Source organism: Piliocolobus tephrosceles, chromosome X (assembly GCF_002776525.5).
Source record: "Piliocolobus tephrosceles isolate RC106 chromosome X, ASM277652v3, whole genome shotgun sequence".
Lineage (NCBI taxonomy): Eukaryota > Metazoa > Chordata > Mammalia > Primates > Cercopithecidae > Piliocolobus > Piliocolobus tephrosceles.
Genome location: NC_045455.1, coordinates 19,900,603 through 19,914,766, shown reverse-complemented (window position 1 = coordinate 19,914,766; position 14,164 = coordinate 19,900,603). Strand labels below are relative to the sequence as shown.

Below are 14,164 nucleotides of genomic sequence, written 5' to 3'. Positions count from 1 at the left end.
TCTAATATTGATTTCTAGCTTCATTCCATTGTGGTCAGAGAATATACTTTGTATGATTGCAATCTTTTCAAATTTAAGACTTGAAAATTAGCAATGCTCTTTCGACTGAAATTTATCAGTCTCTTTCTTGACTAAGCACTCTTCTGGTTGCTGTATGTGTTTATTAGATTCCGGTGTTCGGAAAAGTTGATTCTGTCGTGTCATTTTTTTTACTAATTTTGCTGTTTTCTTCAGTGGCGGGACTAATTCTTAGCATTGTGTCTGCTGCTTGTGTGACATCACTCATCTTCTATGCTTATCTTACAGACATCTGTTACATGCCTTCCTTCAGGAGCCCTCTCTGTCTAGTCTGGCTTCTCAGTTCTGAGCTAATTTTCCTTTTATGAGTTCCCTTTACATTGCATTTCCCCAAGATAATAATTATTTCCCTGAAACGACTGAACATGAACATATTCTGGGCATCCCAATAATGGCACAAGATTTCTTCCTTCATCCCAGCAAATGGATGAATAAAAGTTGCACAAATGAATAAAGATGAAATAAATTTAATTTCCCATGAGCTTATTACAAAACCTATTTATGGGTTACTATTAAAGAATTATAATCAAAAATACTTAACATAAAAGATACTTTACAGGTAATTTAATCATTCTTTAGGATCTGGTGATATAATAAGATTATGAGTAAAGTCAAAAGATCATAATCACAAGAGTCATCTTAAATGACATATTATGACTCATATTATGACTGTTATGAGTCATCATTTAATATGACTGTACATTAGAAACTGTGGAAGAAGGCCTCAACTCTTGCCCTAAAGGACATTTAGAATTTCTTCTAGCTGAATGTTTTACTTACGTTAATTTATTTATCTTTTGAGCGCAGAAGATAGATATGTTTATTTGATTATTTTGGTTATATGATTTTCATAGAAACCTCATCTACTAGGTATATGTTCAGTGTGTATATATATGGACTTTTAACTTTCACATATTGTCTTGCTTGTTTAATATTTTAAGGAACAGTCACATGTTACATTGGCTACTGTTAGGAATAGCTAATATGAGCCTGAATGCTGGTCCAGATATAGAAATCTTCAGTGTATTAGAGACCTGAAATGAAATGTTATTGCATGGCTAAGAACACGCTATACCTCAAATCCCATTTAGAAAACATAAGAATTACTTGCTATAACATTTTGACATCCATGGCTAGCCAGGTAGATAAGTCTTTGTCCTACCTGACAATACAGCTTTATTAAGGGTTATTTTTGTATTCCTTGTTATGTTTCAATGTGTTGCACTTTAACCTTAAAAAATAAAAAAATCAGTGAGTTTCCAAACTAAGAACTCAATGATTTTTGTTATTTTATTTACTTTTTGTTTATTTTACAAGGATCCTTGGTTATAAATTTTACTATAGTTTCAAAACTGGTAAACCATAATATCAATTACAAAATAATAATGTATGTCAATCATTATACACAAACAGAAATTTTAAGAAGGACTAAATCCAAGATGCCATTAATTCATATCAAAATCTTACTTAGTTGGCTCACAAACTTGTGTCTATCTTTTCGTGAGTGGGAAAATAAAATTGGAACCATTGATGATTTTCTTGTTTCCCAACTAATATTGTAAATTCTTGACAAAAGATTATTATTTTTAAAATAAATTTTATTGTTTATATTTAAGGTATACATCATGATGTTTAATATATGTGGACATAGTAAAATTATTACTGTAGTGAAACAAATTAATATACCCATCATCTTACATAGTCACCTGTTCCCTCTCAGAGAGCAGCTGTAACCTTTTTCTTTAGCAAAAGTCCTGAATACAATACGCTAGTGTTAACTATAGTCTTCATTTTGTACATTAGATCTTTCAAATTGTTCATCCTACATAATTGTTACTTTTCATCCTTGACTTATATTTCCCCATTTCCTGCCCCAATCCTAACCCTTGTAACCACCCCTTATTTTATTCTCTATCTCTATGTAATTGACCCTTTTTTTCCCCAGACGCCACATATATTTGAAATCATGCGATATTTTTTTTCTGTGTCTGGCTTTTTTCACTTAGGATAATGTCCTACATGCCCATTCATGTTGTGGCAGATGGCAGGAACTCCTTTTTTTAAGACCAAATAATGTTTTATTGTGCATATATACCAGCTTCTTCATCCATTCTTCCCAAGATGCACACCTATGTTATTTTCATAATCTTGGCTATTGTGAATAAAGCTGCAATAAACATGGAAGTGCAGATATCTTTACAAGGTGGTGATTTCATTTCCTTTGGGTATATATAACCAGAAAAGGGATTACTGGACTTTATACTGGTTTTATTTTTAGTTTCTTTAGGAACCTCCATATTGTTTTCTATAATGACCACATCAATCTCTTTTCTCACCAACAATGTACAAGGGTTCCCTTTTCTCCACATCCTTGCCAACACTTGTTATCTTCAGCTTTTATCCTAACACGTGTGAGATGGCATCTTATAGTTCATTTCTCTGATGACTAATGATGTTGGGAACCTTTTCGTGTTCCTGTTGGCCATTTTTATGTCATCTTTGGAGAAATGTCTACTTAAGCCCTTGACAAAAGATTATGAACAGCATGTAAAAGTTAGGTGAGAGCTCATATAAGTACAAAAAAGAATGTTATCATCATCAGCTTATTCTTTTACCCAAGTTTATTTCCCAGTTTACTATGAATATCTGGAAAGTTACAGCTACATTCTTTAAAAAATAAACAAAAATCCACATTACCAACTAAAAAAATTAATCTCAGCTTTTTATTTCTAAAGAGGTATTGTGTTCTTTATTGTTGCTAAAAGAATACATTTTTTTCAGTAATTTTTTTTCTAATGGTCCATAAATGTACAAATAGTCCACATAAGCACTCTCAGCTTGAGGTATTATTCTATTTTAAATTTTAAGCATGAGTTTTTAGAACTTGTTCTTTATTTTGGTTTTGCTAAACATATAGACTTAGCTAATATTTCAGAGTTGTTTTTTTTTTTTTTTTTTTTTTTGATGTTTTACACAGACCAGTTGGTGGGTCATTTTGGATCATTGACATCTACTCAGACTTAAATACTGGTGTAAATATTGTCCAGAGGAAACTCATGATAAACTTAAAAGTACACGATGCACCCATGGAAAGGCTAAAATAGTGACGGCCACGTACATTGTAAAAATTTGGATAAAACTGGAGGTCTCACATATTGCTGGTAGAAATGTAAAATGTTACAAACAAGCTGGAAACAATTTGGCAATTTCTTACAAAACTAAACATACTCTTACCACCATATGATCCAGAAATTGTACTCTTGGGCACTTCTTTCAGAAAAATGAAAATTTATATTCCTACAAAAACCTGTACATAAATCCTCATAGCACCTTTATTCCTAATAAGAAAGTACTGGAAACAACCCAGATATCCTTCAGTGGGTGATTAGTTAAATAAATTCTGATACATCCAAATAATGGAATACTACTCAGCAATAAAAAGAGATGAACTATTAATATATGTAACAAGTTGGATGGACCTTGAGGGCATTATGCTCAGAAAAAAAAGTCAAGCTCAAAAGGTTACATATTGTATGGTTTTATTTATATGACATTCTTGAAATGACAAAAGTATAGAGTTGGAAAATAGATGAGTGGTTGTCAGGTAATAGGGACATTAGATGAGGCAAAGTTAGCAAAAGGGAATTCTTTTATGGTGATAGAACAGTTCTGTATGTTGATTGTGGTGGTGGTGGTTCCACAAATGAATACATGATATAAAATAGCATAGAACTGTGTACACACACACACACACACACACAGAAATGAATACAGGATCATAAACTCTAAAATCTGAATGAGGTCTACAGACTAGTTAATAGCAATATACTAATGTCACTTTCCTCATTTTTGTATTACACCACAGCTATATAAGATGTCGCTATTGAGGCAAGTTGAAGGAAGGATACACAGGAGTTTATTATTTTTAAAACTATTTTTGGGTGTATATTAATTTCAAAATGAAAAAAATTTTAAAGAGTATCTCTTGTGCAATTATAAAACACTGTGAAAAATAGAGATGTCTCCTCCCACAATTGGCATTTAAAGCAACATTTTAAGAAGCTTACTTTTAAAAGTCTTCAGTTTGAAGTGATGATTTTTATTTTAATTCAAGCATGCAGTTGTGTAAGCTCAAAAGATGGGATCTGTGAACATGAAAGCTTCAACTCTGATCCCCTGTGCTCCACTTTCTTCTTCTTCAGCCGCCCTTTATTTGACCAGGAAGGATGTCATTTCCAGAAGTACTCGGAGACCCACATTTAACTTGAACAACATTGTTCTTGCAGATTATTAAGGCTGTTCAATTTTCTCTGTTGGTTACTACCCCAAGTTGGAGACTCTTCTGAAATGTCAGACTGAGAAAATAGTACTGGTTCCAACACAATGAAAAAAAAAAAAAAAGGAAAAGCTTTGGAATGAATGCAATCAATAGCCTTTGAAAACAAAGTTAAAAAGCAACAATTGAATGCTAAGATGTATAAAACCATCTTGTTCTTTTTTTAATTTGAATATCAATGTGGCCAAGAAATGGGGAAGCACAATGGAGTGTTTGATTCAATAAGCACTTAGCAAATACCCGAGTCATCATTGTAATACCTTATATGATGTGCATGTTGTGCATAGCACAAAGTTATAAAATGCATAGCAGTGAAACTTATAAAAATAAATGGCACAGTCCATGCCGTCCAAGAGATCTCAAATTTATATCCCCAATATTGGCAAATGCTCCAGGTTCTAATACCAGAACACTGAGTGAGAAGCACAGCATCATATAATACCAATGGTGAGAAAACCAAAACCCAACAGAATCAAAAGTAGAAATATTTTAGTTAGCCCAAGTGAAAATTGGGTAGTCTCTGGAGAAAAGCATCAGTCAGGAGAGAGATTGCAGGGCTATAGAAAATAAAATCCTGTGGTAAAGGTTTGCAAGATAGTAACCACACCCAGTAAGTTTGCAAGATAGCAACCATGCCAATAAGGAAAATGTGTACGAATTTTAAGTTTCACATTAATATTGTCTGAGGAATGCAAAATTGTTTTTCCTGTTTTTTTTTATGTTTTTTTTTATTTTTTATTTTTTTTTAATTTTTTTGGTGAATGGCTTGGGATACATGTGGATAAAGGAAAATTTTGAAACAGTGCTGCTCAGTTATGGGTAAAACTTGGCACTGTCTCCCATCCAAGTACTAACCAGGCCCAACCCTCCTTAGCTTCCAAGATCAGGTGAGATTGGGTGCATTCAGCATGGTATGGCCTTAAACAAATTTGGCTCTGTCCAAAAAATTGCCTATCTGGAGATGACATAATGGCACTAATATGTCCTTAAAAGAAAAGTCAAAAGACTCCTCACCTTTTTACCCATTTATTGTTTCTGTTTTGTTGTTGGAAAATGAGCTTTAGAATTAATCGATAAGAAACCATTCTATGAATACCTTTATAAAGAAAGGCCAATTATATTTTACTTTACTTATTTGACTTAGAGTATTTTACTCACTGACTTTCTATTGTTGATCATGCTGATTCTATTTTATTCAAGCCAGTATTAAATTACCAGGAAAAGTAAAAATTAAAAAGATATTAGTCTGGGATAAAAAAATTAAAGGATATTACTTTGGCATGAAAAATGAGGTAGGTTAATGGATGGGTAGAAAGATGGATAGATGTGTGAAAAAGCAAATGTAGAAAAATTGTACAATCTAGGAAATGTGGCTGTGAACTATAAAAGTCTTTCACCTATTCTGCATGTTTGAAAACTTTCATAAAATTCTTGAAAGAAAATGCAAAAAAACCCAAAATGACAACTAGAAATTTTAGTGCCTAAATACATACACAGCTTTATTTCCTAAAATAATTTTTTAGTGATTTTGTCACCATACTGGGTAAAATTAAGAAAATGTTACAGAAACCAAAGGCTTGCATTAAAAATCTCAAAATTGATTCTAAGTAAGGAATAGAATCATAGAGAAATAGCTATAGTAATTGAAAGTATCCATTTATGTAGAAATATTTCTTGTTGTTCCATCAATACACTGGTGTTATGTTTCTTCAGCATCTGAATGTTCTTGTTACCTGTGAGCTCAAGTCCACCACTCTCCAAGAGGGCCAAATGATACAAATTAGATTTTTTTCCCTCAGATCTGGAATGCAAGTACAGCAATGTATAGTTACTTGACTAAAACATCAGAGTGATACAGAACCAACCAAAGGAATATGGCAACAATTTTTGCATCTAGTGAAAAAGAGTAGTTTTCTGTATTTGTTTTCTAATTTTGGTCTCTACTATCTTGTATTAGTTCATTCTCACACACTACTATAACGAAGTGCCCGAACTAATTTTTAAAGGAAAGATATTTAATTGACGCACAGTTCAGCATGGCTGTAGAGTTCTCAAGAAATTACAGTCATGGCAGAAGGGGAAGCAAACACATCCTTCTTCACATAGTGGCAGCAAGGAGAAGTGCCAAGCAAAAGGGGGAAACGCCCCCTGGTAAACCATCAGATCTGATGAGAACTCACTCACTATCACGAGAATAGCAGGATGAGAGTAACTGCCCCCATGATTCACTTCCCATGATGTGGGGATTATGGGAACTACAATTCAAGATGAGATTTGAGTGGGGACCATATCATGTCTTAAATATTCCTTCCTCTTGAAGTCAAATTAGAATTTTTAATGAGTCTACAAAAAGCCCTTATTGGTTTAGAATCGATTAATTGAAGAGCACTGATTTTCTGATCCAGGGCAAATAGCATTTCATTGTCAGTGGATACGTAGCTCCTCTGAACTACTGCAAGGATTGCTTCTCACATTTAACACTGGTCCTTGAAATTTTCCATGAATTTTCCAGAAGTGCAAAAGCTGCAGACGCCCAAAGATGGTACCTTGGCAGTTCCATTGCTTCTAAGCAGGCCTGGATCTCAAAGATCTCAGACAAGTTGATATTGATCTTTGAAGAAAAGTTATGTACAAAGGAAATATATCTGCCAACCTCCTTTAGAGACAGGGTCAAATAACCCTGAAAAGGGTCAAATAACCCTTTAGAAAATTTTCTAAAGGTGTCACATTAAACTTTAATAATGCCTACATTTTTATGGGGCTTTTAACTTTGCAAATTGCTTTCACATGCATTATCTCATTCCATGTTCTATGGCAATGAAACAGTGTCTAGGCTTTAGGGCTGAATTACAATGACATCGATATGAAAATGTTGACAGGGACATGCAAAAAAGTGATCACCATGCCACGCAGAAGATTTCGACAGGAATTGACTGGATGCAAGATCAGTAATTACAAAGGGTTAAGCTTCTGCTCTAATGCTGTGGTTTATCACTGCTATTTTGTCTTTTTTAAAAAAGAAGAAAATGCCTTATTTCTTTTTTTCCTCCTCTTCATCCTTCTTATTTTTGATTTTCTTTTTCTTTGCAATAAATCTGCAGGTCAGCCCAACCCCAGGGTGCATCCGTGCCCTCATGAAGATGCTGTACTGCCCATACTGTCGGGGGCTTCCCACTGTGAGGCCCTGCAACAACTACTGTCTCAACGTCATGAAGGGCTGCTTGGCAAATCAGGCTGACCTCGACACAGAGTGGAATCTGTTTATAGGTAAGAAGTGTTTAAATGGATCCGAGAACAGAGACGGGACAATAGCAAGTGTTTATGGGGCTTGATGGGTGGGTCAGAAGTTGTAAGAAACCAGACACGGTGGTTCACATCTGTAATCCCAACACTTTGGGAGGCCAGTGCAGATGGATTGCTTGAGCCCAGGAGTTTGAGGCCAGTCTGGGCAACATAATGAGACTCCCATCTTTACACAAAACAAAAAATAAGCTGGGCATGGTAGCACACACCTATGGTCCCACCTGTCTAGGAGACAGAGGTGAGAGGATTGCTTGAGCTTCGGAGGTTGAGGCTCTAGTGAGCTGTGATTGCGCCACTGCACTCCAGCCTGGGTGACAGAGTGGGACCCTGTCTCAAAAAAAAAAAAAAAAAAAAAAAAAAAAAAAAATGTTATGATGACTTTTAGAGACTAAGATGATTTTTAAAACCATGTTTAGCAAATTATAAACATTATTTTACACTTTCCTTATGTTTTTACTTATATGGGACAGTCCTGTTAAAGATTGTGCAACCCAGCTATATTGAGCTAACTGTTCTCTCTGAAGAAAACAAAAGTAATCTTGTTGAAGTTACATACACTCCCATGAGAAAGGACACTTTAGAAAAGAATCTTGTAAAAAATAGTCCACTATATTATTTCTTTGTCATTTGTATTACCTCAACATAGCCACACATATTAGTAAACAACTTTTTCCTTGAACTCCTAGAATGAAAATAGACCAATATTATGGCTAAAATATGCAAATTTTCTATCTCATTCTGTGGAAAAGAAGGCTTTAAGTACATAGGCATGAAACAGCCTTCCAGTCTCTAGAAGGCAGGAGGCCGGGAGGTGGGGAGAATGAAGGGGAAGGTCTGTGAATCAAGGCTCTGTTCTTGGGTTGCAGAAATCATTCAAAGGGTTGCGTGGCCCAAAGATAGTTCCCAAATTGCCATCCAAGGATAAAAGGACAAATTTTATAGGCAGACTTGTCCCAGGAAAATACACAGGCCTTGAAAGAGTAAATGTGTTTTCTTCCCCTCTGTCAAATAGCCTTCAAATAAAAGTACTTTCAGTTGCATTTACTGCAATTACACAGTGACAAGCAGAGTGGTGAAAATAGCAGTGGCATTTGTCAGCCTCTGAGGGCCTTCGTCATTTATGCAAACCTCTAAACGAGCATGCACGAGTAAAGTGTTCTGACAACTAAGATATGCGTAGGATAGAAAAAAAGATGTTAGAATTCAGAGAAACTGAAGCTCACTGTATACAAAGATGTGCTTAGGTTACAGGCCTCAGCTCTGACAATGAAACCCATAAGCTAATTCACCATTTTGCTTAGGAAGGCCAGAGGAAATGGTTTTGAGCAAAAAAAAAAAAAAGAAAAAAAAAAAAAGAAAAGAAAACGAAAAAGATTTTACAGTGAATAGATTCAAATGGAAATCATCTAACAAAACCTTAGAATTATTTCAGAAAGAATAAATTGAAGGGCTGTTACCTCTCCCCGCAGTGGGAGGATAAAATCTGTTTGTATGATCATGAGTTACTTTATTTGAAAAATGAAGGAATTTTTAATAGTTGGTCATTAAGGGATCCTTCTGACACAAAATGACATGATTCTTTACTAAGATTTTTGTTCTTTGCTGAAATTGTGGAGGGGGTATGAATTTTTAAAAATAAACTTTATCTTAGAAGATCTAGATTTTTTTAGCAAAGACAGAATACCCAACTAATGCTGATAAAAAGGTACACTCATCAGAAAATCTAAAAAGATTTGCTTATTTTAAAGTCAGATTAAACCTCATAGCATCACTTGGAGTCATATAGTCATCCATATTTGTGGTTGCAACTACGCTAATACCTAGCACAGTTCAGTTGACTTCAGTCAGCCTGCAAGCTATTGAAGAAGACGGGCATGTGGATTTTGTTGCTTACAGCAGGACATGATGAAGAATCAGAATATAGGCTTTTCAACTTGTAAGAGCAACAGTGACTTCTTAATTTGCTTTTTGTCCTCAGCGCTTACTGGCTGTTTTAACCGAAAACAAATCCTTATGCTTTCGATCAATTGGGTTTCCTAGATACCGATTTGATATGAAATTGAATGTCTGGAAAATCATTGGATTCAAAAACTAAAGTTTGAACCCACGGTGTGTTGCTGGATGTACTTTAATGAAAAACAAGCGTGGTGGTTCGTCCTATGTGAACGTATTTCATACCCTTTCTTCCTGTCTCTCTCTCGCTCTTTTTTTTTTTCTTTTTGAGACGGAGTCTCACTCTGTCGCCCAGGCTGGAGTGCAGTGGCGCGATCTCGGCTCACTGCAAGCTCCGCCTCCCGGGTTCACGCCATTCTCCTGCCTCAGCCTCCTGAGTAGCTGGGACTACAGGTGCCTGCCACCACGTCCAGCTAATTTTTTGTATTGTTAGTAGAGACGGGGTTTCACCGTGTTAGCCAGGGTGGTCTTGATCTCCTGACCTCGTGATCTGCCTGTCTCGGCTTCCCGAAGTGCTGGGATTACAGGCATGAGCCACTGCGCCTGGCACCCCCCATCTCTTTTTTTATTAGTCCTAGATGTCTCTGAGAAAATTCTTCCAGTTTTCCTTCTTTGGTTTGTGCTATGGCATTGAGAATTGACCACCAACATAGACTTATGGAGAAAAATGTGTTCTTGCTAATACTTGTCTGGGTGTGAAGTGTTCATTCACAAATGTATGGCATGAATTAGTCAAATGTGCCAACTCCATTTTCCACACAGATACATCTCAGATGACAGTGTGACAATGTTCATAAATGCAGCAGCAAAGATCAGTGAGCAAATCGGTAATCCAACAAAAATTATATATAATAGTCCTCTCTCTGGGTAGCACCTGCAGCCCATCACTTCGGGCTTCTGGCATCTCTTCATCAAAACCTTCACTCCTGTTGCTGTCAGTTGCATGTGCCTTCCCTGCCAGCCACACAAATGCCCCAGTTTATATATTTTATAGATGTTTTTCTTTAATTATAAAGTGCCTATCTAAAATGTTAACAGTGGTATGCAATCGACCATCAATAAAAACAAGAGTAAAATTGGGGGCACATCCTCCCAGTCTTTACAATGTCACAAATTAATTGAAAGTGATTAGTGACTGTTTAGAATTCAGTCAGTGTCTGGATCATGTCAAAAGAAAGTGAAGTGTTTTAAACATTCCAGTAAAAACCTCTGTAGTATTCCAACCACTACTGAAGTTCTGTAGTTGGGATGTGTGTGTGTGTTCTTCGAAAACATCAGGAGTCTATTTAGGATGCATTTTCATAGTCCTCCTCCAGGAAGTTTAACTCAGTTCCCTGCACAGAGGAATTGCTCAAAAGATTCTTACCAAGTAACTGTTATAAGAAAAAGAAACTCCATTTTTACATGAAGAACTTTTCTTTGAAAACTTCCTTACAGCATTGAAAAAATGCAACTAGACCTATTTTAGAGTACTTAAAAATCCTCATCAGCCTCAGCACCCGCCCCCCCTTCACTTACTTTGTGGTAAGTAGTGTATGGGGTTCCCCAGGATAAAGCACAACCCAGATTCCACTTGCTGCGTCCAAATGAATGGTGTATTACATAGCACCCCTGAGCTAGGCAGGACCAGAAAACAGGAGAGTGGCTTTTAGCCTATTCTCACTATTAGAAACTATGCAACGCGGTAGGAGAAAACCCTGATTTAAGGCATTAACAGTCTCTGCTCAGGCACTTATCCCAGGTGTTGCTGTATTTTCATACACAACTTATCCCAGCCTAGCTTTTGCATGCTGTCCAAATGCAAAATGGTTTTCTTGAAAAATGTTTATGTTAAATTAAAATCTCCTAGAGGGAGAAACCGTTTGTGGGCAGAACTTGCTTCAGTAATATCCTGTGGTTATTTTGAATGTTTGGCATTGTTATCAACACTCCATAGATAAGAATTGTTCTATTTCACAAGAGGCCATGTTGCAGATTACAACTGGCTCATGAACACAAAAGTCAAGGCTGAAGTACATTTATATAGCTATAATAAATCTTACATCTACTTTAAAATTGAGGATGTGTGGGACAGCCTCCTGCAAACATCTGGTGCCTTCTAAGATTTTATAGACTATGAGAACCAGAGAGAGATTTCTAAAAGATGTTACCAGTGAGGAGAGGCAAAGTTTGGTGAGACAAAGGCAGGGATTCTGTATTATCACATACTACTTTTTATCCCTAAATGTTATAGAATGCTTCTAACAGCAAGTATAAAAGTGAGACCTGAGTGTTTTTGTCCCAATTATGTAACCTAATTGTTTAGGCTACCCCAGTTAGCAAAGACCCTAATAATCCAACTCACTATATTGGGTGAGCTAGGCATATACATTTTTTGCCCTTAGGGAATTTAACATAGTTAAAATAATTATAGTAGACTATGACAAAGTGTTAGGTTAATGGAAGCATGGGATGCTAAGCCTTTACTTGGCTGGGGGACTTCACTTAGTCTGGGGCAGGGGGTTAGAGAAGCCCTGCTTTGTCAATTATAGAATAAAAAGCAAATAAGATGGTATTGTATTGGCATTGTCAAACGTAATTGATGTTACATAGCCACAGCATGTATAATTGTTACACCAGAGCCCTCAGATAGTTTCAGTTTCCCGTGTCGCTCTCAATAGGTTTAGCATGATTTGTCAGTGGTTCTTAAATGCTCGTTTGTTTTATTTTTGACATTTTCTGTTATCAGGTCTCACCTCCCCACTACCACTGACTTGAATTGATGAGATTTGTGTTATTTTTCATTAGACAAAAGTTGAGTTATCTTGACTTAGATGCCCTCCAAAGGGCGTTATGCGGGAAGCCAGCAAAGCAGCTAGAATTTTTAAATTTAAGCCTTGGGCACTCATAGACCAGATACACCAGTGATATAAAACTTTCTGGACTTCTTCGTTTCAAACTTGCCAATTATTCAGTTGTCAGGCAGCCCAAAGACTGAAAACTGGCATAAGAGTGTCGAACATGAAACCCAAGGTGGGCATGACATCTGTGGCAGACCAAGAGACCCTGCAGTGGGCACTATTCACTGATTCTCTCATGTATACATTAGTCCAACACGTGTTTACTAAGTGCCTACTGTAGACTTTGCTTTGGTTTAGGCATGGGGATGGAATTGAGAACAGAAAAGGCCCCTGTTTACTGAGAACAGTACTCAGTATATGTTCTTTGAATGGAATAAATGGACCCAACTGTACAGAGAAATGGAAGGGAATATTCTAAGAGGCCATTTCTATTTTACTTTGTAAGTCTATTCTTTTAATGGAAGTATGACTAATTGAGTAATTTAAAAATCACCTATCCCCGTTGTTAATGGACTCATGAGTGCAGGGATGGCAGAAACAAATCAGATACTGTACCTGATTCTTTCATTGTGACAGCTGCTATCAAGTTGTAAATTAGAGCCAGCTGCAAGGAAGCTGTGTTAGGTCAGTCCAATGACTAGTGTCATGTAATAAATGGCTACTTGGTGGTGCACAAATGACTTTCTTGGCAACTACAAGAGTTGTCAATTCTCATGGTAATTTGTGCATTCATAACTTTGTGTTTGGGAAAATGTTGCTAGGTAAGTCTTATTTGATATTAGAAAATAAACATTTATTGTTCCTACTGAGGAAACTCAGATTTTCTTTTATAACATGTACAGGACTGTGTTATGTTGCATTTCGCGAGATAAAATAGGCAGAATGAACAATTTCAAGCATTTGTGTAAGATACTGTTCTTTCAAAGACCTTCTCAAGCATAAAAGTCCATAATATAAATCTGACAAGAAACTCTTTTAGTTACAAATAATTCTATAATAAATATGATATGACACTGGCTGATATTCCTGAAATACCATGTTACAAAAACATCTAGACTCTCAACATAGAAAATGATTTCCTTTAAACCAAAGAAAAAGAAAAACCCAAGAGCTGTATATAGCAGCAAACTTTCAAGGCTTCTTCATCTCTACTTTATGTAATACAAGAGCCTATTTAATAATACAGTCCAGAAATGCAACCCTGAAATTGAGGAACAAAGCCAAAGCAATTATTTTAAAATCTGTTCTGTTAGCTAGACGACTCGCATTTGCCCTGTGCATTCCTGAAAGCACCAGGAAAGACTTTTGTAAAAAAACGAAGAACACTGTTTTCTGTCAGGTGAAATCTAACACCATCCAACCCTCTCTTTCTTTTATAGTCAGTGACTCAATACTTCTCATTTCTTGTGGGCATTTATCATATGTTGTGTTCTCATGTAATGCTGGCAGAATGCATAAACAGTACTAAGTACTTGCTGAAAAAAAGAAAAGAAAGAGAAAGAGAGAGAGAAAGAAAAGAAAGAAAAAGAAAAGAAAGAAAGAAAGAAGGAAAGAGAGAGAGAAAGAGAAAGAAAGAAAGAAAGAAAGAAAGAAAGAAAGAAAGAAAGAAAGAAAGAAAGAAAGAAAGAAAGAAAGAAAGAAAGAAAGAAAGAAA

The 14,164-nt window shown here is 35.9% G+C and overlaps 1 protein-coding gene across 1 annotated transcript in view; it reads left to right on the top strand.

Annotated features, from left to right (window-relative positions):
* LOC111546589 (glypican-6) overlaps positions 1-14,164 on the top strand; it is a 584,762-nt gene that overhangs the window by 196,702 nt on the left and 373,896 nt on the right. The window contains exon 2 of the mRNA XM_026446573.1: positions 7,516-7,681. Coding sequence (XP_026302358.1) covers positions 7,516-7,681 — 166 coding nt within the window. The remainder of the gene's footprint in view (positions 1-7,515; positions 7,682-14,164) is intronic.